The 25,352-nt window shown below is 47.4% G+C and overlaps 1 protein-coding gene and 3 non-coding genes across 5 annotated transcripts in view; 2 read left to right on the top strand and 2 right to left on the bottom strand.

Moving 5' to 3' along the window:
- Window positions 1-25,352, bottom strand: part of LOC137421978 (cartilage oligomeric matrix protein-like) — a 140,598-nt gene that overhangs the window by 77,948 nt on the left and 37,298 nt on the right. For both annotated transcript variants that reach the window (XM_068108614.2, XM_078773025.1), the window contains exon 3: window positions 9,984-10,237. In XM_068108614.2, the coding sequence (XP_067964715.2) occupies window positions 9,984-10,237 (254 nt within the window). The remainder of the gene's footprint in view (window positions 1-9,983; window positions 10,238-25,352) is intronic.
- Window positions 1,199-1,271, top strand: TRNAR-UCG (transfer RNA arginine (anticodon UCG)). Its single transcript has one exon. It is a non-coding gene; the product is annotated as a tRNA-Arg (tRNA).
- Window positions 6,618-6,690, bottom strand: TRNAR-UCG (transfer RNA arginine (anticodon UCG)). The gene has a single exon. It is a non-coding gene; the product is annotated as a tRNA-Arg (tRNA).
- On the top strand, window positions 7,547-7,619 carry TRNAR-UCG (transfer RNA arginine (anticodon UCG)). The gene has a single exon. It is a non-coding gene; the product is annotated as a tRNA-Arg (tRNA).

Consider the following 25,352-nt stretch of genomic DNA (forward strand, 5'->3'; position numbering starts at 1 on the left):
GGAAAAGAGCTTGGGAAGTTTGGGATGGTAAAGGAAAAGAGCTTGGGAAGTTTGGGATGGTAAAGGAAAATAGCTTGGGAAGTTTGGGATGGTAAAGGAAAAGAGCTTGGGAAGTAAGGGATGGTGAAGGAAAAGAGCTTGGGAAGTTTGGGATGGTGAAGGAAAATAGCTTGGGAAGTAAGGGATGGTAAAGGAAAATAGCTTGGGAAGTTTGGGTTGGTGAAGGAAAAGAGCTTGGGAAGTTTGGGATGGTGAAGGAAAAGAGCTTGGGAAGTAAGGGATGGTAAAGGAAAATAGCTTGGGAAGTTTGGGTTGGTGAAGGAAAAGAGCTTGGGAAGTTTGGGATGGTGAAGGAAAATAGCTTGGGAAGTTTGGGATGGTAAAGGAAAAGAGCTTGGGAAGTAAGGGATGGTGAAGGAAAAGAGCTTGGGAAGTTTGGGATGGTGAAGGAAAATAGCTTGGGAAGTAAGGGATGGTAAAGGAAAATAGCTTGGGAAGTTTGGGTTGGTGAAGGAAAAGAGCTTGGGAAGTTTGGGATGGTGAAGGAAAAGAGCTTGGGAAGTAAGGGATGGTAAAGGAAAATAGCTTGGGAAGTAAGGGATGGTAAAGGAAAAGAGCTTGGGAAGTCAGGGATGGTAAAGGAAAAGAGCTTGGGAAGTAAGGGATGGTAAAGGAAAATAGCTTGGGAAGTAAGGGATGGTAAAGGAAAAGAGCTTGGGAAGTAAGGGATGGTAAAGGAAAAGAGCTTGGGAAGTCAGGGATGGTAAAGGAAAAGAGCTTGGGAAGCAAGGGATGGTAAAGGAAAAGAGCTTGGGAAGTAAGGGATGGTAAAGGAAAAGAGCTTGGGAAGTAAGGGATGGTAAAGGAAAAGAGCTTGGGAAGTAAGGGATGGTAAAGGAAAAGAGCTTGGGAAGTAAGGGATGGATAAAGGAAAAGAGCTTGGGAAGTAAGGGATGGTAAAGGAAAAGAGCTTGGGAAGTAAGGGATGGTAAAGGAAAATAGCGTGGGAAGTCAGGTGTTGAAATGTGGAGCGGATGGGGGGACAAAGCAAACAGAAGGGTGAAGCGGGGCAAAAGTTCAATAATATGTATTTTTTGGATGAGCCCCAATAATCCTGCTTTTATTGACATCAACAAATATTGTTATTAAAACATTTGTTTTTACCATTTCAGTGATTATAGCGATTCAAGCACCACGTGGCTGTGTGGCCTAATGGATAAGGCGTCTGACTTCGGATCAGAAGATTGCAGGTTCGAATCCTGTCACAGTCGTTGTTTCTATTGCATTTTCTGTTTTTGTGACGATGAACTGAAGGGTTTGTTTCGAATGGGAACTCAAGTCCTGTTTGCCTCACAACTCATATAGCAATGATTTGTGATATTTACATTATTTAATTAGTTCCCTATTCAATTACTTTATGTGCATATTTATCTTTGTAATTGAATTCGAGCTTCAGTTTCCAATCCACTACTGGGCGAGCACTCCCACAACCAGGGGGCGATATTTCAGCTACATGTGCGCACACAAACAGTCGTGGCCAAAAATATTGGCACCCTTGCACTTTTTTCAAATATTGCACCATTTCTCCCAGAAAATTGTTGAAATAAAAAAATATTTTGGTATCAACATTTGTAATTATTTGGTTTGCAATGGAACAAAAAAAAAAAAAAAAGGAAAAAAAATACTAAAGCTTCGCTTATTCCACAAAGAAATCCTAAAATCGCTCGGATAATATGATTGCCACCTTTCAGAAGTTGTTAGAAATAATTAGATTTCAAGCAGGTGGATTCTCCTTTACTTTGGAATTGAACTCACCTGTGGTGAGTTGCAGGTGCCTGAAATATATATTTTTAAATCACTCATTCAACGAGTTTGAATGCAGAAAAGGAGTCATTCTGCTGTTTTGTATTACTGTGTCCCTCAATGAGCATGGAGAAAAGAAAGAAAACCACAGAATTGCCTGAGGAGGTCAGACACAAGATTGTAGCCAAGCATGCACAACCTCAAGGCTGCAACTCCATCTCCAGAGACCTTGGTGGTCCTGTGTCCACCATACGCAATGTTATCAGGAAGTTTAAGGCCCATAGCACTGCAGCCAACCTCTCCAGACGTAGTCGCAAGAGAAAACTTGATGGAAGATTTCAGCGAAGGATTGTCCAAATGGTGGAGAAAGCACCTCGATCAACTGCCAAACAGATTCAAGCTGACCTCCAGACACAAGGCACGACAGTTACAACTCTCATCATCCGTCACCAATTCAATGGAAGGGGGTTGTATGGTTGGATACACAGGAGGACCCCACTGCTGAGAAAGAGACCCAAAACACACCCGAACATGCCAAAATCCTTCTGGGAGAATGTCCTCTGGACAAAAATGAGACCAAATTAGAGCTTTTTGGTAAAGCACATCATCTCTATGTTGACAGAAAACAAAATAAAGGTTTCAAAGAAAAGAACACCTTCTCTACAGTCAAACATGGACGAGGTTCAGTGATGTTTTTGGGTTGCTGTGCTGCCTCTGGCACTGGGTACCTTGAATGTGTGCACGGCATCATGAATTCAGGAGATTACGAAGGCATTTTGGAGCGCAATGTTCAACCTTGCGTCAGAAAGCTGGGTCTCCATCGAAGATCATAGGTCTTGCAGCAGGACAATGACCCCAAACACACTTCAAAAAGCACCTGGGAATGGTTCAAGACAAAATGCTGGAATGTTCTGAAGTGGCCAGCAATGATTCCAGATCTAAATCCCGTTGAACACCTGAGGGGAGATCTGAAAACAGCAGTTGGGAGAAGGCACCCTTCAAATCTGGGAGAACTGGAGCAGTTTGCACAAGAAGAGTGGGACAATCTGTCAGTGGAGAGGTGAAGGAAGCTCATTTCACAGCTATAGGAATTGCTCCACTGCAGTTATTTTGTCCATCGGCTGTGCCACCAAATATCAAGTCTGGGTTGTTAATAATTTTGGCAATGCCATGTCTTTTTATCTTCCTGATTTAAAAGGACATATTAAGCACTGAATCAAAAAACAAAGGTTCTGTCATATTAACAGTGAAATAAAGAATTGTGGAGACCAAATACTTTTCTCAATTTCAACTTATTTTTAGAGAAAATTGTGTGTTATTTGAAAAAAGTGCAAGGGTGACAATATTTTTGGCCACGACAGCACATACATACATACATACATACATACATACATACATGCATACATATATACATACACACATACAAACGTATGACATACATACATACACACATAGACTCATACATACATACATATATACATACATACACACATAGATACATACATACATACATACCAACGTATTACATACATACATACACATCTAGATACATACATACATATATACAATATACATACATACACATATAAATCCATACATACATACATACAAACATATATACATACATACATACATACATATATATATACATACATACATACAAACGTATTACATACATACACACATAGATACACATACATACATACATATTCCATACCCACAGGCTGCATTATGGTGTTACAGGTCTGCAAAATGCCCTCTTTATTCCTCAGATAATGTGCAACCACACACGGAGGTTCCCGAGATCATTACCCTGCGCTCGCGAAGCGAAAAGCGGGGTGAAGCATTCAGTAACATACGTACATACGTGTGCCGTGTGCCGTGTGCCGTACGTGTCTGCATGAAAAAAAAACATTTTCTCGGCAAGCAATGGTCCGATTGACATGAAATTTTCACCACAGGAGGGCCTCCTCCTTTCGAATATTCTAATGATAATCATGACGTCATAGGTTATGTGGTACAGGCGCCATCTTGGAAAAACCGAAAAATGTTGCACCTCTATATCTCCAAAACCGCTGCTTGGAAAAAATTGAAACATGGCTCATTTTAAAGAACTCCATATGGGGGATAGGTGTTGTTACCGATGACGTCATTTGTGCCATAATTATGACGTCATCATTCGACAGGGACAACGACGCTTAGTCCGATCAGTTTGAAATGTATTGAGCATGATCTATGCAACAATTATATTAGAGAATATAAACTTGTGATGTCATCGCTCACGTGATCTGGCAGCCATATTGGATCAAAGAAAAGAAATGTTCAAAAACAGAAGAGTTGGCTCACACCAAATTGACTGCGCAGGTTAAGTATTCTATGAATACCATCTAGTTTATCTCATTCAGTCTGTCAGTGAACCAGTCAATGAATGAGCCAGTGAATCAATCAGTCAGTCAGTGAATCAATCAGTCAGTCAGTGAGTCAGTCTGTTCCCACGTAGGGGAGAACGGGGTAATTGCGGACAAGGCTGTTACAGGAATTTCGCGATAGCTGGCGCTGTTCCGTCATCATTCTTGAGTGGCCTAGCAGGTAACAAGGTAAATACCAGCTAACTTCTATTATTTGCCTCATTTAAAGAGAAGTACTCAGTCAGAGAGTTAAGTACACCCCCTAAAATGTGTTCCTAGATTTTGCTGTTTGGGTTTATTGCTGTCAGTCGTTTTGGTTAATCATCGATTTTATTAGAAACGTGTATTCAGTTTGAAGCATGGTTTACGTACATACAGTGTCAATTGATGTAATGAGACAGTGTTGTGTGGAGGAAAGTATCGTGTGTCAAAGGTCAATGTGGGGTAATTGCGGACGGGTGGCCGCTATTGCCCCGATGATGTCCGGTCTTACCCCATTCATGTTTTCTGCGGTCTCTATTGAATTCTAATGCATTTAATGTTAATTGCTGTGTATATATATATAATATTACAGAGGGAATAACTGATACTACTAAAGCTATCATATGTATCATTACATCTAGCTTTGTTAATAAAAGTATTATTAATTGTACCGATTATGAGATAATGAGATAATTTCATATCTCATGAAAACTGTACCGATTATGGTAGTCGTGAATCACGTTCCCTCGGATATACTTGTGTCTTCTGCCGTTAAGGTTGGACTGTTATCTGATGATAGATTAAGCTATGATAATTCCAAAAGTTAATTAGTCGTTTTGACAATTAAATGCTGATTTCGTTTTATCTGTGTTCTTTTTTATCCAGATTTCGAGTATTTTCTGATAGTTTATTATTCTTCAAGAGTGCCATATTAAAATGAACAGATTTTAACAGAAATTCTACATCTCAGAAAGTTGAAAGTAAACATATATCTTACAATGCTTTGACCATTGTCACTTTATGCAGCTTTAACACATTCACCCCTGATAACTTCCTTGTATTTGTGCGTCTTACAGTTAAAATTGTCCTTTTGCAGAAACATGTACCAACTCACCAATTGTCTGACTGGAACATTGATGGGTTCCAGATCAAGAATGAAAGTGTTTCACAAATCTCGTTTGTTTTGTGTTTCGATTGTCATTTGTTTTCTAAAGTTGCATTTTATTTTGGTGTGTGATGAAGGCTTATTAAAATTGTTTATGTGTATTGGTTGAAAAGACCTTGTCCAATAACTTCATCAAGTTAAAGAAAGGAAACACAGTCATTAGTGCAGGACTTGCAACTCGAGTGATCACTTCATTTAAAAAAATAACAATATACGACAAACAAATATTACACATTTCAATGTTAATCTATAGACGAAAATATTTCATTGTAGGCCTATTGAGAAGATAACTACTTAGCATCTCTGGTGTCTTAAAAGGTCATTTAGCCTGTTTGAAAAGGGGAGGGGGCTTATGCAAGACCCTAAAAGTCGACTTCTTCACTTGTCCGTAGTTGCCCCACCAGGTGTCCGGTTTTCCCCGCTAGCGGGCGGGGAATTGCGGACACTTACGAAAATGGTTTCTTAAAGATAACTTAAATATAGAAAAACGTTTTAGGTATGTATCTATCTCATATTGAGGGGATGCCTCATATGTATCTGCTACCATGTTAATTTGAGAGTTACATTTACACATACTACTCGTTGTGCAGATACAGAGATTTAAAAATCTGTGTCCGTATTTACCCCGTTCTCCCCTATCACATTTTTACCTGACATGACCTCTAACCTCACCAAAATAAAAAAGACACATCACGCCTCACCTTTTTGGCCCAAATGTAATCAGTCCAACTCAGCATCATAATTTATACTTTCACCAAGTTTGGCCAATCCCACCTCGGCTTCACAAGTTAGAAGAGTTACAGAATTTTTACTTAACGGGACCTTTGACCTTTGACATATTGACCCCAAAATCTATTCAGTTCATGTTTACATCACCATACATGCTTGCACGAAGTTTGATTTAAATTAATTAAGCTGTTCTGAAATATCACATTTTACCTGTCGTGACCTCTGACCTTTGATCTGCAGATGTCATAATCCAATCAGTTCATCTTTGCATCATATGTACGTGTTCCAAGTTTGTTCAAAATCCCATCACTGGTTCACAAGTTGGCATGGCAACATTGGAAAATGAAGCTCGAATTCAATTGTAAAGATACATGTGAACATAAAATAATTCAATACGAAACTAATTAAATAATGCAACTATCACAGATCATGACGAAATGAGTTGCGTCAGATGAACGGGACTTGGGTGCCTGTCTGGGCCGGACTCTTCGGCTCGTCGTGATAAAAACAGAAAATGTAAGAAAAAACAACGACCATGGCAGGATTCGAACCTGCAATCTTCTGATCCGAAGTCAGACGCCTTATCCATTAGGCCACATGGCCAGATGATTATTATGAATGCGTCAGGCAAGTCAGGAATGAGAAGGGAAAAGAGGTCGGGAAGCAAGGGTTGGTGCAGCAAAATAGCTTGGGAAGTTTGGGATGGTGAAGGAAAATAGCGTGGGAAGTTTGGGATGGTGAAGCAAAATAGCTTGGGAAGTCAAGGATGGTAAAGGAAAAGAGCTTGGGAAGTCAAGGATGGTAAAGGAAAAGAGCTTGGGAAGTTTGGGATGGTAAAGCAAAATAGCTTGGGAAGTCAAGGATGGTAAAGGAAAAGAGCTTGGGAAGTCAAGGATGGTAAAGGAAAAGAGCTTGGGAAGTTTGGGATGGTAAAGGAAAAGAGCTTGGGAAGTCAAGGATGGTAAAGGAAAAGAGCTTGGGAAGTTTGGGATGGTAAAGGAAAAGAGCTTGGGAAGTCAAGGATGGTAAAGGAAAATAGCTTGGGAAGTCAGGGATGGTAAAGGAAAAGAGCTTGGGAAGTAAGGGATGGTAAAGGAAAAGAGCTTGGGAAGTCAAGGATGGTAAAGGAAAAGAGCTTGGGAAGTAAGGGATGGTAAAGGAAAAGAGCTTGGGAAGTCAAGGATGGTAAAGGAAAAGAGCTTGGGAAGTCAAGGATGGCAAAGGAAAAGAGCTTGGGAAGTAAGGGATGGTAAAGGAAAAGAGCTTGGGAAGTCAGGTGTTGAAATGTGGAGCGGATGGGGGGACAAAGCAAACAGAGGGGTGAAGCGGGGCAAAAGTTCAATCATCTGTATTTTTTTGATGAGCCCCAATAATCCTGCTTTTATTGACATCAACAAATATTGTTATTAAAACATTTATTTTTACCATTTCAGTGATTATAGCGATTCAAACACCACGTGGCTGTGTGGCCTAATGGATAAGGCGTCTGACTTCGGATCAGAAGATTGCAGGTTCGAATCCTGTCACAGTTGTTGTTTCTATTGCATTTTCTGCTTTTGTAACGATGAACTGAAGGGTTTGTTTCGAATGGGAACCCAAGTCCTGTTTGCCTCACAACTCAGATAGCAATGATTTGTGATATTTACATTATTTAATTAGTTCCCGATTCAATTATTTTATGTGCATATTTATCTTTGTAATTGAATTCGAGCTTCAGTTTCCAATCCACTACTGGGCGAGCACTCCCACAACCAGGGGGCGATATTTCAGCTACATGTGCACACAAACAGTCGTGGCCAAAAATATTGGCACCCTTGCACTTTTTTCAAATATTGCACCATTTCTCCCAGAAAATTGTTGAAACAAAAAAATATTTTGGTATCAACATTTGTAATTATTTGGTTTGCAGTGGAATAAAAAAATAATCTGAAAAAATAACTAAATCTGATCTTATTCCACACAGAAATCCTAAAATGGCCCGGATAATATGATTGGCACCTTTTAGAAGTTGTTCGAAACAATTAGATTTCAAGCAGGTGGATTCTCCTTTACTTTGGAATCAAACTCACCTGTGGTGAGTTGCAGGTGCCTGAAATATAAAAAATCACATGTGCTGTATATATGGGTACATGTGCTGTATATATGGGGTACATGTGCTATATATATGGGGTACATGTGCTATATATATGGGGTACATGTGCTGTATATATGAGGTACATGTGCTATATATACGGGGTACATGTGCTATATATATGGGGTACATGTGCTGTATATATGAGGTAAATGTGCTATATATATTGGGTACATGTGCTATATATATGGGTACATGTGCTGTATATATGAGGTAAATGTGCTATATATATTGGGTACATGTGCTATATATATGGGGTACATGTGCTGTATATATGAGGTACATGTGCTATATATATGGGGTACATGTGCTATATATATGGGGTACATGTGCTGTATATATGAGGTAAATGTGCTATATATATTGGGTACATGTGCTATATATATGGGTACATGTGCTGTATATATGAGGTAAATGTGCTATATATATGGGGTGCATGTGCTATATATATGGGGTACATGTGCTGTATATATGAGGTAAATGTGCTATATATATTGGGTACATGTGCTGTATATATGGGGTACATGTGCTATATATATGGGGTACATGTGCTATATATATGGGGTACATGTGCTATATATATGGGGTACATGTGGTATATATATGGGGTACATGTGCTATATATATGGGATACATGTGCTATATATATGGGGTACATGTGCTATATATATGGGGTACATGTGCTATATATATGGGATACATGTGCTATATATATGGGGTACATGTGCTCTATATATGGCGTACATGTGCTATATATATGGGGTACTTGTGCTATATATATGGGGTACATGTGCTATATATATGGGATACATGTGCTATATATATGGGGTTCATGTGCTATATATATGGCGTACATGTGCTATATATATGGGGTACATGTGCTATATATATGGGGTACATGTGCTATATATATGGGGTACATGTGCTCTATATATGGCGTACATGTGCTATATATATGGGGTACATGTGCTATATATATGGGGTACATGTGCTATATATATGGGGTACATGTGCTATATATATGGGGTACATGTGCTATATATATGGGGTACATGTGCTATATATATGGGGTACATGTGCTATATATGGGATACATGTGCTATATATATGGGGTACATGTGCTATATATATGGGGTACATGTGGTATATATATGGGGTACATGTGCTATATATATGGGGTGCATGTACTGTATCCACCATAGAGGTCCATTCGTGGAGTCATTTCCGTAGTGTGAGGTCGCTATAGCTCCTTCCCCTGCTGTAGTGCGTTGGAGTGTAATACAATGAGTTGGTGAAGGGTAGAGAGGCTTTTCCCCTGTTTTTTCCAAGGGGGTAATTGTTTCCTGTGTGCAGCGTGTCTCGTGACGTGTGCATATACTCGTGTATAGAATTTGTATTTTTATTTTTCCTTGTATCTTTTCTGTATTTTAAATACCCTTCAAGCACTGCCAGTTAGTATTACGTTAATCAATTTCTTCTATGCATGATGACAGCTTCCTGGATTCAGCAGCATCTCTCTCTAATCTGGAGCCAACACCACTGACTTGCCATGACTTTCCTGACTCTTGATTGAAAGAAAGTATCCAGCATTCCCAGCCAATCAAGTAAGCACATTCAATGGAAATGTGACACATTTGCAAATGTGAATATAATAAATAAGCTCCCAAGATTATCTGATGGATTTCAAAGATCCTGATTGTGCATAATTTACCAAAAGAGTTTATTACATTTCCGTAGAAGACATACCGGTAATATAAGAACCCACCTTTTTACGAAATGCCCCTTTGATGCCAGGCTTAAGCTCGGCTGAGTCCACAGGCACGGAGAGGTACGAGAAGAGCTCCTTGTGTCCGTCTCCACTGTGCACCAGATTGCAGTCCACATAGAGGGACACCGAGGTGGTGTCGCCACGCAGTCTGGCCAAGCGGAGGAGTATCGAGTGCGCTTGTCCATCAGCGAGGAGCACGTTCTGCATTGCAACCACGTTCTGTCCCTTCTTCTTTGCTGAGCGGAGCAACACTGCATACCACCCCCAATGGACACACAAACACAAACACATGCACTGAGGAGAGTCAGCGGTCCCCTGAATAAGAGACTTCGAGACTAACTTTGTGATAAGCTACAGTACAGATGCCACGTTTTGTTTTGGGTCCAAATTTTCCTCCATGAACTTGACGTTTGCCCTGTCCTGGTTTGCATGCGGTGCGACAGCCCCGATGAAAGGGGAACTTATAACTGTAGACCAGATAACTTTAACAGTGAGTTACTGTATTTCCCAGCATACTCATACACAGCAGTGTATTGTGAAATCAGTTTATTTTCCCCAAGTTTATGCAAATTCTCAGCAATGCATTGAATGAGACCGTGAAAGTAAAAATTACTTTTCACCAGTTGTTGATATATATATATATATATTGTTGCGGATATGGCATTTGGCCTCCATATCCGCTTGTAAATATTCCCCTATTTCCCCAATACTCCCCAACTATCCCCAATCCCCCATTCCCTAGTCCCATTGTCTGTAAACAACACTCTGTAGAACCGACCTTCCCCTTTTTCCCCCATTAAATGTCGTGCCCAGGTCCACCGCATCTCACGTAGACAACTTTCGGACATCTTGCTAGTTATTCTTAGTCTATGTCAGTTAAGGACTCGTTTCCATTAATTCTGACTCTTCGTTGCACCAGAATGTGATTGTATGGCACCAGTAGTGAGTTTAGGACCCCATACCTCCTCCCATCTTCCCCATGCAACAACAACAACAACCACAACTACAACAACAACTACCACAACAGCGCGCGGGGAGTATGCGTCCTCACTCCGGCTCGGTTAGCCGCCATTACCCATGTGCGCCGACGGGGTTACCACGAAGGGGCTGCCTGTCGGCCCCTCGTCAAGGGCGGAGCCGGTAACCCCCGCACCCAATGAGAAGCAACGGGCCGATTCCATCTGGGGCGGAGCTAACGAGCCGAGGGCGTGTCACTCCCCGCCGGATATACGCAGCGACTTACCGGATGTGAGATCAGATGCGCCTGAACCACGGAGAGCAAAGGACGCCACCCCCAGCGCGACGATACCTCCCCGCATCTTTGGACCGGACCGGGTCGATTCTGTCCCTGAGCCAAGAGTGCACCTTGAGCCATCGACCAACCCGCCTTTCCTTGCCATCAATCCCCGTGTGAGTCAGTTTTGTCCTGTTTATCTGTCGTCTGTCGGGGCTATTATAAGACCGTAATTAAGTGCCTACCTTACTATGCTGTCTCTCTCATCCCTGTAATCTGACCTTCCGCGATATTATAACCTCCTCCGGAGGTCTTGAGAACTGAACCCTTGGTGTCGTGTCATTTTAACCCAGCCGTTGTGTCCTTTTCCTCAATTGATTTAGCGTAGCGCGACTCGGCAACGTTCGAGTATAATCGGGTAAACGTGCAGACGCGGTCATACCAAACCGCTCGGTAAACCAACATCCACAACCGCGTCTGTAACAATTGGTGTCAGGAGTGTCGGATTCGGACCTGGGACTAAATTTGTTAGGCCCAAATTTTGGAACACCAATTGTACCACTAGGGTAACAATTGGTGTTGGGAGGTAGAATTCGATCCGGAGCGCGTTTTACGCGCTCGAAATTATAACAGCGAAATTTGATTGTGTTTTACAAAATATAAAAACCCGAATTTTGAAAGTCGCGCTATGGCAGACCAAGTCGGCTGGGGTCCGGTAGAGGAGAGTGAGGCAGGGTCGGTCCAGGACCAAAATGAGGGACATAAGGACAGCGAAGCAGTGAGGGTAGCAGACGCACAAAATAGCGTCGTTGCGCCCGACGATGCGGGCGCGGAAAATGGCGCCTCGCAGATGGCCACGGCGTCCACGCCCGCGACCGTGGTAGCGCCACCGGGGGATTTGAATCTTTTTTTAATGCAAATGACGGCCCTTATGGAAAAGAATAGTGAGCAATTGGGAGACCAAATTAGAGGTTTGAAAAGCAGTATGGGACAAATGGGGAATCGGATGGATGCTCAGAGTGAGCGATTAGAGGGCCAGATTGAAAAGATCTCGCGAGATCTTGGAGACGGCGGCAGGGATTTTCGAAGCTCCACACGGTCTCCACGTTTTTCGAAGTTAAGTCTGTTCACAATTGTATTTTGTCGAAACTGTATTTATCTTTCGGTGTGTGAAGTTATTGTGTGCAACTTTGGTTGTTTCTCGGTGTTTATCTTTCATAAATTGATCGTCTGTTTGCCGTGTCGTGTCTTGAGGCCTTGTACAGTGTGCACTGTACAACCTTGAGGCTTTGTTTTTCTCTCAGCGGTCCGTCTTTTGTGATCCAATAACTTTCGTTCTCTGTATTCCCAGGCTTTTCACCCATAGCCTACTTCCTTGTGTAAATCTCAACTCAAAAAAAAAAAAAAAAAAAAAAAAAAAAAAACATTTTCCTTCACTGTTCTCATTCGTTTATTCATTCTTATTCGTTCGTTCGTTCTTCGACCACGTGTTTCTCCCCCATTTCCCCAGATAGTTTTCACTCATTAACCTTCAATGTTTACACTTTCCCCTCAAGTTATGTATTCCGTCATATTTTATAACACCTTTTTCTTCTTCTTCTTTAAAAGGCTGCTTTCGACTTGCTCACCAAATCAATTCATCCCAAAAAAAATATCCATCTCCTATAGTGCCTTTTTTCTACATTCCCTAAACTCTCCTGCACTCCATCCTCCATCCAGCGTCCTTAAACGTATTTTTAACTCGAAGGTCACAAGAAACTCATTTTGCAATAAATGTTCGTTTCCCATAAATCGTACACTTTCAAAAATCCAATCTCACCCCTCCCCTCCAAATCTTCCCCATAACCCCTCCCCTCCAAATCTTCCCCATCACCCCTCCCCTCCAAACCTTCCCCATCACCCATCCCTTTCAAATCTCCCCCCTTGCCCCCTCCCTCCTAAACTACCCCCTCACCCCTCCCCGCCAAGACGCCCCCTCGCCCCTCCCCTCCTAGACTCCTGCCTCACCCCTCCCCTCCAAATCTCCCCCATATCCCATCCCTTTCAAATCCCTCCCCTTGCCCCTTCCCTCCCAAACTCCCCCCTCACCCCTCCCCTTCAAATCTCCCCACCCTCATTGCTTCTCAATTTCCCCCCTCTCACTCCCCCTCCTCAAAGCGTCCTCCCCGCTTCTTCCCCCTTCAAACTCTCACCTCCATCTCCCCCAACCTTCTGCCTCGCTCTTCCCCCTCCTCAAATAACACCTCATTGTGGCTCACCCAATCACCATCAAACCTTTTGTCCGCCCCATCCTTCCCTTTCTCCGAGCTATTCTGAAATCTCTGACACACCTTCAACAGCTCTCCCTACCTCTTCCACCTCTTCCACATCTTACCCTACCCCTCCTCCCCCCTGTTCTGTATCTGATGCTCCCCCTTCCTCTTCATTAACGGTATGGACCTCAAACATCCGGGGCCTTCGTTCAAACTTAACTGATCTCTCCATACAGGTTGCTTCTGTCAAACCAGACGTGATCTGCTTAACAGAAACTTTCCTCCTTTATGATGTCTCTGATTCCATAGTATCTCTCCCGGGCTACTCCCTCCTCCGGTATGATAGACCTGAGCCTCGTCCTGGAGGCGGGGTTGCTATCTTTATCAAAAACTCTCTTCCTCACTCGCCCTGCACTGCACTCTCTCCACCTCACCCCCAGGAATACCTCTGGCTACGGCTTCCCCTTCGCTCCCACCTCTTGTTCATATGTGTGTTGTACCGTCCACCAAACAGTGATGACTCCATCTACATCTCGCTGTCTGATGATATGGACCAACTTCTATCTACTCATCCCAACTCTCTCTTCCTCATATGTGGTGATTTCAACTGTCATCATGCCAGTTGGCTGGGTGTGGGTACCTCTCTCACCAGCCATGGCTCCTCAGCAAAGGACTTCTGCGACTCACTGGGACTGACACAATCTGTCAATTTCCCGACCCGGATCTCAGTCAACGGAACATCTTCTCTTCTGGACTTGGTTATGACTAACTTCCCTGAAAATGTCTGCTGCTCTTCTTCTGCTCCGATCGGATCATCTGATCATGTCCTTGTTAAAGTGGACATCTCTCTGACCATCCTCAGGGAGCCTGCTCAGCGTCGACGAGTCTGGCATTTCACTCAGGCCAACTGGCACGGTCTTCAAGCAGCCATCAATCATCTGGACTGGTCTCCCATCTCTACCACCTCTGACATCAACTCATCCTGGGAATTCTTCCAAAGTAAATTGCTCTCTCTCATGCACAGATTTATCCCATCTCGTCTTCAGTTGTCATACCCTTCCTCCCGTCCATGGTACACGGAATCTTGTGGTGAGGCTGTTGCCCAGAAACAACTTGCCTTCGTCTCCTGGAAAGCAAATCCAACGGAAGGAAATCTCATTTCCTTTCACAAAGCCCGAAACAAGTGTGTGTCCACCCTCAGGAGAGCCAGGAAACAATATCTCTCCGTTCTCAAGACCGAACTCTCTTATCTGTCTCCCTCTTCCAAATCCTGGTGGCGTCTGGTCAAATCCGTTTCTGGTGTTTGTTCCCCCTCCATCCCTTCCCTTACCTCAAACGGCTACACAGCTGACTCCGCACGTGAAAAAGCTGAATGCCTCAACTCTGTGTTTGCCTCTAAATCTTGTGTCCCAAACCCATCCCTCTCTGTACCCACCATACCCAGTCGTACCCTGCTGCTCCTGGACTCCGTGTCCTTTCCTCCTGACAAGGTGGAAAAGTTTCTGTCAACCCTCGACTCTGATTCTGCAACTGGACCCGACGGCATCAGCCCACGGGTCCTAAAATCCTGCTCTGCTGCTCTATCTCACCCTCTCTCTGTTCTCTTCACCCTCTCTTTTGCTCAAGGTCAACTGCCATCTGCTTGGAAATCAGCCAACATCACCGCTTTGCACAAAAAAGGTGCAAAAACAGATCCTAGCAACTACAGACCAATCAGCCTTCTCCCAATTATCAGCAAAGTCATGGAATCCATCATTGCTTCGGATATGAAATCTTTCCTCTTCTCCAATGGCTTGATCTCTGATCATCAATTTGGTTTCAGACCAGGTCACTCTACTCTGGACATGCTGCTTCTGCTGTCTCAACAATGGATGGAGGTCCTCAATGCCAAACAGGAAATTAGAGCTGTCTCCCTCGACATATCACGTGCCTTCGACACGGTCTGGCACCCCGCTCTGCTCACCAAACTCTCCTCCTTTGGTATCCATGGAAATCTCCACGCATGGCTGGCGGACTTCCTCTCTAGTCGTCGTCAACGTGTGGCCCTGAATGGGTTTCTCTCATCTCCTCTTCCTGTTCAGGCTGGAGTTCCCCAAGGCAGTGTTCTGGGCCCCGTGCTTTTTCTGGTCTTCATCAATGATCTCTCTGACTCTCTCGAAAATCCTCTCTATCTCTTTGCTGATGACTCCACTCTCTGCCGCTCCATTCCTCTTCCCTCAGATCGGCAGTCTGCTGCCTCCTCACTCTCTGAAGACCTGGACAAAATCACAGACTGGTCAAACAAGTGGAACATGTCTTTCAATCCTGACAAATCTCACACTCTTACTATGTCTCTCCGAAAAGATCGACTGGACAACCCTCCCATCTACTTTCTCAACAATCCTCTCCAAGAAGTTCTGTCGCTCAAGATTTTGGGTCTCACTATCTGCCATGATCTTTCTTGGGAAAACCACATTTCCAAGCTGGCCTCCAAAGCCAGTCGCCGACTGGGCATCCTCCGTCGTGCGAAGTCCTTCCTCGGCACACCTGAGCTCCTCACCACATACAAGGCTTTCATCCGCAGCTCAATGGAATACTGTTCTCCCCTATGGGCCGGTGCTCCTGCCTCACACCTAGCTCGGCTTCACGCTGTTGAAACCAAAGCTTTCAGAATTATTGGAATCTCCCGCGATGAAGCTATCTCTGAGGGCCTTTCACTCACTCACCGCAGGCAGGTAGGTGGTCTTTCTGTCTTCTACCGACTCCTCTCCGGCCTTGCACCCCCAGCTCTCTCTGTGCTCTGTCCCCCAAATATTCCTACAGGTCGCACAAGATCTGCCAGCAACCCTCTGATGGTTAAACTGCCGAAATCTCGGCTCTCTGCTCACCTTCACTCTTTCATTCCTCTTTTCTCCCGCCTCTGGAACAAACTCCCTCACTCCCTTCAATCCCACTCCTCCCTCCAGGTCTTTAAAACAGCTGTTCACCACCATCTCTTATCTTCCCCCATCCAAAACCTTGATCTTTTCTACCCCCGCTAATTCACCCCAGATCCACCTTGTTTGAAATTCCAACTTCTTTCCTGGAAGTCCTGGCAGTGTCCATATGTTTTATACCTCTCCCACCGCCCCCTTCCCACGCCCCCCCCCCAAAGCCCTCGCCCTCTCTCAGATCTCTCGATGTCTCCATGTCTCTCGGTCCCTGCTCTCAAATGTTGTGTTTGTGTCCTTCCCCCTCTCTCCCCATCTTGTCTACCGCTCCCTATGTTATATGTTTTATGTGTCGGTTTGTCTTTCTGTGTGATTAATGTTCGCTCTTTCACGAGCCTCGATCTTGTATACAAAAAAAAATAAAAATAAAAAAAAAAAAAAAAATGGGGGTAATGAGGGACGAAGCGAGGGGTACCGGTGAGGGATTAGACAAGAAATTAGAGGGGTTAGACAATGGGATAGAAGGGGTGAAACATGGGTTAGGGAGTAGAATAGAGGGATTAGACAATAGATTAGGGGAAATACAGGAGGGGTTAATGGGGGTAGAAAACAGAATGGCCGTTCAGGAGAATCAAATGGAAGGGATGAAAAAGGGGTTAGAGGGGTTAGAAAACAGTATGGAAGGCAAATTGAGGGACATGAGGGACCAAGCGGAAAGGGAAGTTAAACAAATGGGGCAGCAGATAGAGGGGGTCAGAATGGGGGTAGAAACCAAACTGGATGCTCACAGGGAGGAAATGGAGCAGATGAGGGTGGCATCTGGGCAGGAGATGCAAGTGATGGGAGAAGAGATCAGAAGAGGTGTGAGTGAGGAGGTCTGAGGAGTGCGCGAGGAGGTGAGGCACTGTAAGGAGCGCATGGAGAAGGAGGTGAGAAAGGGGACTGTAAAATTGCAAGGTGGTATAGAGGAGTTGACGCTGGGAGTAGAACAACTGACAGTGGGACAAAAGGAGTTGGGGGACCAGGTAAAGAAGAACACAGCGGTAATAGAGGGTTTAAAATCGACACAGAAGGAGATGAAAAAGGACGTAAGGGTAATTAAAAAAGAGTGTCAGACGGTACATGAGGACCTGACGAGGAAAATGGACAAGGTGGTAGAGGTGATGGAGGTTAAAGAGCGGGAGGTGCGGGAGCACATAGAAAAAAATAAAGTGGAGTTAGAGGAAGAACTTAAAGGGGCGCACGAAGAGATGAAGGAGGTGAAGCAGAAATTAGAAGAAGTGGAAGAAGGGGTGAGCGAAATTAAGAAGCGACGGAGAGAGGATAAGAAAGAGATAAAGGAGGAAGTAAAAGAATTGGTCCAAAGTCTGTGTTCGGATCGTGATGATGTGCTCATTAACCGGATGAGGGATTCGCAGGTGATGGAGGAGATGCGAAGAGAAAGAGGACCCGGTGTAAGTGGTGACCAATATGGTCGTGCGTATGATGCGCCAGGGGATTTAATAAGCTTGGGGGTCGAGATAGACCCGGATGTTCGTGAGAGGCCACGAGTGAGGTGTATGGCTGGTCCGGAGGGTATGGAACGAGAGGTGCGAGGTGTGGGTGAGCAAGGTTGTGGTGGTATGGAATGGGTAGCGGGTTGCGGAAGTGTGACCCATGCATCGACACCAACAGGGGTAGTTGTTGGAGGGACCGGGGAGGCACGAGAGCCCCTTGGGGGTAATGTATTGTGGGGGCCCGGCCGGTTCGGCCCCGCGCTGACCCCGCAAGGGGCGACGCACGGGGTCCGGCAGGCGGGCAACGACTCGCATACGAGGTGGTCCCACAAGGTCCCACTCGCGCCGTATGACGGCAAGAGTGATCTACGCGCGTACCTGGCGCAGTTCGACTGTGTGTGTAAGGGCAACGGTTGGGGTGAGGACGAAGGTGGAGTACACCTGATGGCCGCATTGCGCGGCGCGGCGGCGGAGGTGCTGACGGCATTACCAGCGGGTGCTCTCACCCTGCCAGCCCTCCGCGACGCCCTAATTAATCGATTCGGCATTGAACAGCAGAGCGAGCTTGTTAAAGCTCAGCTCGCGCTGCGAAAGCGCAAGCCCCAGGAAGCCATCGGGGAACTTGCCCACGACATTCGCCGCGCAGTGGGGATCGCACATGCTAGCATGGCAGCGGATTCCCGGGAAAGCCTGGCGCTGGACCATTTTATCCAGGCCCTCCCGGACATTGAGCTCCGGCAACAGCTCGCCATGTGGCGCCCGCAGACTCTGAGCCAGGCGGCTGACGCTGCGGCCCGTTGGGAAGCAGCGAGGCCCCTGGCCCGGGGGGGCGAGCGTCTCGCAATGGCGGTCCGCCAGGTGGGACCCCCGATGGAGGGCGGACCCCTTAGGGGGCCCGCCCCCGACGTGGGTCCTGACCTGGCGGGCATGGTCCGGAGGCTGGTGGACCAGCGCCTGGCGGGACCTGGACCATGGCAGGCGGCCCCGGAGGTGGCCCGCGGTGGACCACGAGCGGGTAATCCAATTCGGACCTACAGGGGGGGAAATTTGGAATTCCGGAGACAAGCACCTTACCAGGTGAGGTGCTACACTTGCAACCGTCTGGGTCACCTGGCGCGGCACTGTCGAGCCACGCGCCGGGATGATCCCCGGCGGTTGAGGTCCTCAACTCCGCCCAGGGGGGAGCGGGTTAGCCGACCCCAGACACCCCCCCGCCAGACCCCGGGAAACTAGAAGGTGTCGGGCACGTAGGGCGGTGTTCGGCAGAAGAGGATGGAGGAGAGCCCTCATTGACGCGACAGGTCATTTATTGTGGCCAAATTGGAACCGGTAGTCTGACAATTAGATGCAAAATTGCCGGCGTGGGGGTAGACGCCGTAGTGGACACAGGAGCTAGCGCCACGATCATCAGCCCTGTGGTCCTTGATTCGAACGCAGGTGGCTGGGATAAGATCCAGCGCCTGCAAAATTATAGTTTGCAGCTTGCTACCGGGGTAACGGCCCCGATCATAGGGCGTGGTTCTGTGACCCTCAAGTTAGGATCGGTAAGGAGGGAGATAGATGTTTGGGTGGCGGAGGTGTGCGACCCATGTTTAATAGGGTTGGACCTGTTGACTGCCAGCGGCTGTAAAATCGACTTGTGCCGGGGGATCCTGCAGGTGGGAGTAGAAGGGCTGCCGTTAGGGGGAGTGAGCACGGCCGAGAGAGCGGAGCTGGAGGCTTCCGAGGCCGTGACCATCCCCCCAAGGGCCGAGGCGATAGTGCCGGCCCGGTGGGCAGCTCGCCCAACGTGGCAGGAGTCCTGCGGCCTGGTCGAACCGGTGGCAGCGCAGTCCATACCGGGTTTAATCGTGGGCCGCACCCTTGTAAAAACGGACGGACCGGTAGTGGCCGTCCGAGTAATAAATATGAGTACAGAACCACGCACTATAGTAAGGGGCACGAGGGTAGCTGGCTGCACCCCAGTTGAGGAAGTCGCGACAGTGAGGGGCGAGAACGTCCAGCCGAGCCGACCCCGGGGGGAGCCTTCAATAACAAGTAGGAATTGGCCCGATCCCATTTGCGAGATGGTAAATCGTAGTAGCGTAGAGTTGGGAGGTACCCAGAGGGAGGCCTTACGCAAACTGGTTGGGTCCCATTTGGACCTCTTCTCCCTGTCCACCGAGGATATTGGACGTACGGGCCTGGTGAAACATCAGATCCACACCGGTGAGGCCCGGCCTATTCGTCAGGCCGCCCGACGGCTCCCTTGGAGCAAGAGGGCGGAAGCTGACGAGCAGGTTGAAAAAATGCTCGACGCAGGCGTGATCGAGCCCTCGGGAAGTCCTTGGATGTCACCTGTTGTGCTGGTCAAAAAGAAAGATGGGACCACGCGGTTCTGCGTGGACTATCGCCAGCTAAACAACGTGACACTCAAGGACTCATATCCCCTGCCAAGGATTGATGACACCCTCGATGCCGTTGCGGGCTCAAATTGGTTCACAACTTTGGACCTCAAGAGTGGGTATTGGCAGGTGGAGATGGATAGGGCAGGGAAGGAGAAAACGGCATTTTCCACAGGTAAGGGACTGTATCAGTTTACTGTGATGCCGTTTGGTTTGTGTAACGCCCCCGCCACCTTTGAAAGATTGATGGAGCATGTACTAGGCGGCATGCCATGGCAATCATGCCTGGTGTACCTGGATGACGTCCTAGTACATGCCAAAACGTTCCCCCAGGCAGTAGCTAATTTGGACCAGGTGTTCGGGTGCCTCAGACAGGCAGGGTTGAAACTGAACCCGAGTAAGTGCACTTTGTTTGCAAGAGAGATGGCCTATCTAGGTCACGTGATCGGCCGCGAGGGGGTAAAAACGGACCCAGACAAAATTAAAGCGGTAGAGGAGTGGCCCGCACCACGTACCATCAAAGAGGTGCGGGGATTTTTGGGACTCTGCTCCTACTACCGGCGCTTTGTGGCGAAATTTGCGGGGTTGGCCCGTCCCCTCCACCGGCTTATGGAGAAGGGGACGCGATTTAATTGGACACGGGAGTGCCACGAGGCCTTCCAAAAATTGAAGGGGTGTCTAACATCCGCACCCCTTCTAGCGTACCCCACTAGCAACGGGGCATTTACCCTGGACACGGATGCGAGCCAGGAAGGATTGGGCGCAGTTTTGTCTCAGACACAGGAGGGCGTGGAGAGAGTGATTGGTTATTATAGTCGGGCCTTAAGTAGGCCCGAGCGAAATTATTGCGTCACTCGCAAAGAGTTATTGGCCATGCTGGCTGCCATGAACCATTTTCACCCGTACCTGTACGGGCGGAAATTTTTGGTTAGAACTGACCATTCCTCCTTGCAATGGAATGCAATGGGTGGCGGGGGTTAAACCGGGGTGGCGGGGGTTTAACCGGGGGTTAAAGTGGACATCTCTCTGACCATCCTCAGGGAGCCTGCTCAGCGTCGACGAGTCTGGCATTTCACTCAGGCCAACTGGCACGGTCTTCAAGCAGCCATCAATCATCTGGACTGGTCTCCCATCTCTACCACCTCTGACATCAACTCATCCTGGAAATTCTTCCAAAGTAAATTGCTCTCTCTCATGCACAGATTTATCCCATCTCGTCTTCAGTTGTCATACCCTTCCTCCCGTCCATGGTACACGGAATCTTGTGGTGAGGCTGTTGCCCAGAAACAACTTGCCTTCGTCTCCTGGAAAGCAAATCCAACGGAAGGAAATCTCATTTCCTTTCACAAAGCCCGAAACAAGTGTGTGTCCACCCTCAGGAGAGCCAGGAAACAATATCTCTCCGTTCTCAAGACCGAACTCTCTTATCTGTCTCCCTCTTCCAAATCCTGGTGGCGTCTGGTCAAATCCGTTTCTGGTGTTTGTTCCCCCTCCATCCCCTCCCTTACCTCAAACGGCTACACAGCTGACTCCGCACGTGAAAAAGCTGAATGCCTCAACTCTGTGTTTGCCTCTAAATCTTGTGTCCCAAACCCATCCCTCTCTGTACCCACCATACCCAGTCGTACCCTGCTGCTCCTGGACTCCGTGTCCTTTCCTCCTGACAAGGTGGAAAAGTTTCTGTCAACCCTCGACTCTGATTCTGCAACTGGACCCGACGGCATCAGCCCACGGGTCCTAAAATCCTGCTCTGCTGCTCTATCTCACCCTCTCTCTGTTCTCTTCACCCTCTCTTTTGCTCAAGGTCAACTGCCATCTGCTTGGAAATCAGCCAACATCACCGCTTTGCACAAAAAAGGTGCAAAAACAGATCCTAGCAACTACAGACCAATCAGCCTTCTCCCAATTATCAGCAAAGTCATGGAATCCATCATTGCTTCGGATATGAAATCTTTCCTCTTCTCCAATGGCTTGATCTCTGATCATCAATTTGGTTTCAGACCAGGTCACTCTACTCTGGACATGCTGCTTCTGCTGTCTCAACAATGGATGGAGGTCCTCAATGCCAAACAGGAAATTAGAGCTGTCTCCCTCGACATATCACGTGCCTTCGACACGGTCTGGCACCCCGCTCTGCTCACCAAACTCTCCTCCTTTGGTATCCATGGAAATCTCCACGCATGGCTGGCGGACTTCCTCTCTAGTCGTCGTCAACGTGTGGCCCTGAATGGGTTTCTCTCATCTCCTCTTCCTGTTCAGGCTGGAGTTCCCCAAGGCAGTGTTCTGGGCCCCGTGCTTTTTCTGGTCTTCATCAATGATCTCTCTGACTCTCTCGAAAATCCTCTCTATCTCTTTGCTGATGACTCCACTCTCTGCCGCTCCATTCCTCTTCCCTCAGATCGGCAGTCTGCTGCCTCCTCACTCTCTGAAGACCTGGACAAAATCACAGACTGGTCAAACAAGTGGAACATGTCTTTCAATCCTGACAAATCTCACACTCTTACTATGTCTCTCCGAAAAGATCGACTGGACAACCCTCCCATCTACTTTCTCAACAATCCTCTCCAAGAAGTTCTGTCGCTCAAGATTTTGGGTCTCACTATCTGCCATGATCTTTCTTGGGAAAACCACATTTCCAAGCTGGCCTCCAAAGCCAGTCGCCGACTGGGCATCCTCCGTCGTGCGAAGTCCTTCCTCGGCACACCTGAGCTCCTCACCACATACAAGGCTTTCATCCACAGCTCAATGGAATACTGTTCTCCCCTATGGGCCGGTGCTCCTGCCTCACACCTAGCTCGGCTTCACGCTGTTGAAACCAAAGCTTTCAGAATTATTGGAATCTCCCGCGATGAAGCTATCTCTGAGGGCCTTTCACTCACTCACCGCAGGCAGGTAGGTGGTCTTTCTGTCTTCTACCGACTCCTCTCCGGCCTTGCACCCCCAGCTCTCTCTGTGCTCTGTCCCCCAAATATTCCTACAGGTCGCACAAGATCTGCCAGCAACCCTCTGATGGTTAAACTGCCGAAATCTCGGCTCTCTGCTCACCTTCACTCTTTCATTCCTCTTTTCTCCCGCCTCTGGAACAAACTCCCTCACTCCCTTCAATCCCACTCCTCCCTCCAGGTCTTTAAAACAGCTGTTCACCACCATCTCTTATCTTCCCCCATCCAAAACCTTGATCTTTTCTACCCCCGCTAATTCACCCCAGATCCACCTTGTTTGAAATTCCAACTTCTTTCCTGGAAGTCCTGGCAGTGTCCATATGTTTTATACCTCTCCCACCGCCCCCTTCCCACGCCCCCCCCCCCCCAAAGCCCTCGCCCTCTCTCAGATCTCTCGATGTCTCCATGTCTCTCGGTCCCTGCTCTCAAATGTTGTGTTTGTGTCCTTCCCCCTCTCTCCCCATCTTGTCTACCGCTCCCTATGTTATATGTTTTATGTGTCGGTTTGTCTTTCTGTGTGATTAATGTTCGCTCTTTCACGAGCCTCGACCTTGTATACAAAAAAAAAAAAAATGGCTCCTTCGGTTCAAGGAACCGGAGGGCCAAATTGCAAGGTGGTTGGAAAAGTTGCAGCAGTACGATTTTGATGTGGCCCATAGGGCCGGGAAGGCCCATGGTAATGCGGACGCACTCTCTCGGCGTCCTTGTCTGGGGGAAAACTGCAAATTTTGTGCGAGACACGAGGAGAGGGAACAATTGGGCGATTCGGACCCGACCCTCGTTGTCCGGGCAACCCGGGTGAGAGGGCCAATTTTGCCACTAACCGCAGATGAGGAATTCGGAACTTTGGCATGGAGCACGGCCCAGCAGGAGGATCCTGTCCTGGGGCCAGTGTTCAATTGGGTCAAATTGGGGCATAGACCAAAGGGGGAAGAGGTCACCCCCCTCGGGGCGCAAACTAAGGCATATTGGGCTCAGTGGCAGACCCTGGAATTGAAGGATAACATCTTGTATCGCAAGTGGGTGGAGGTTCCCTCTGATAGAACTTCCTGGCTGGTGGTAGTCCCAAATAAATTTAAGACCGATATATTGCAACAGGTGCATGGTACCCGCCCCGGCGGCCATTTGGGCAGGACAAAGACGACATCGCAGGTACGCCGGAGGTTTTATTGGGTGAATATGGGGCGCGACATACAGGACTGGTGTCGGAGATGCGACGCCTGTACTGCCAAAAAGGGACCAGCACGGAGGATGAGGGCCCCCCTTCAATTACACCAGGTGGGGGCCCCCCTAGAGCGGGTGGCCATGGATATCCTAGGCCCACTACCCCGCACCCGCCTAGGTAATAAGTACATCCTCGTTGTGATGGACTACTTCACCAAGTGGCCGGAGGCCTACGCCCTCCCCAACCAAGAAGCAGGGGTGGTAGCGCAGGCCTTCGTGGAAGGATTTGTGTGCCGGCATGGGATTCCACAGGAGTTGCACACCGACCAGGGACGAAATTTTGAGAGCAAATTGCTAAAAGATGTGTGCAGTCTCCTGTCAATTCGGAAAACAAGAACCACGCCCTTGCGGCCACAATCTGACGGGATGGTGGAACGGTTCAACAGAACATTGATACAACAACTGGCACTGTTCACCGCCACCCGTCAGGATGACTGGGACGAACATCTCCCTTATTTGCTTATGGCCTACCGAACCAGCCAGCACGGGGCCACCGCATGCAGTCCAGCGTTGCTTATGTATGGGCGGGAGTTACGGGCTCCCGCCGACTTGCTATGCGGTCCCGTGCCAGACACAGTGGTTAACCCGCCGAGGGAGGGGTACGCACGTCACCTAGAGGAAGGCATGGAGCTAGTCCATGCCTTCGCCCGCCGCCAACTCCATCTGGCGGGGGAAAAGATGAAGCGCAGGTATGACGACCGGAGCCAGGGGAGTCAATACGCTCCGGGGATTAAGATTTGGTTCTTTAATCCCCGGAGGCGGAAGGGAAGGTGCCCAAAGCTCACCTCCCCCTGGCAAGGCCCAGGAGTCGTCCTGTCGCAAATCTGTGACGTGGTCATTAAGATCAAAATGGGGCCACGAGCCCTCCCTCGGATCGTCCACGCCGACCGGATAAGGCCTTACACCGGCGAGCAGGCGCCCCCGT

The sequence above is a fragment of the Myxine glutinosa genome, chromosome 2 (genome assembly GCF_964187855.1).
Source record: "Myxine glutinosa chromosome 2, kmMyxGlut1.1, whole genome shotgun sequence".
In the NCBI taxonomy this organism is placed as follows: domain Eukaryota; kingdom Metazoa; phylum Chordata; class Myxini; order Myxiniformes; family Myxinidae; genus Myxine; species Myxine glutinosa.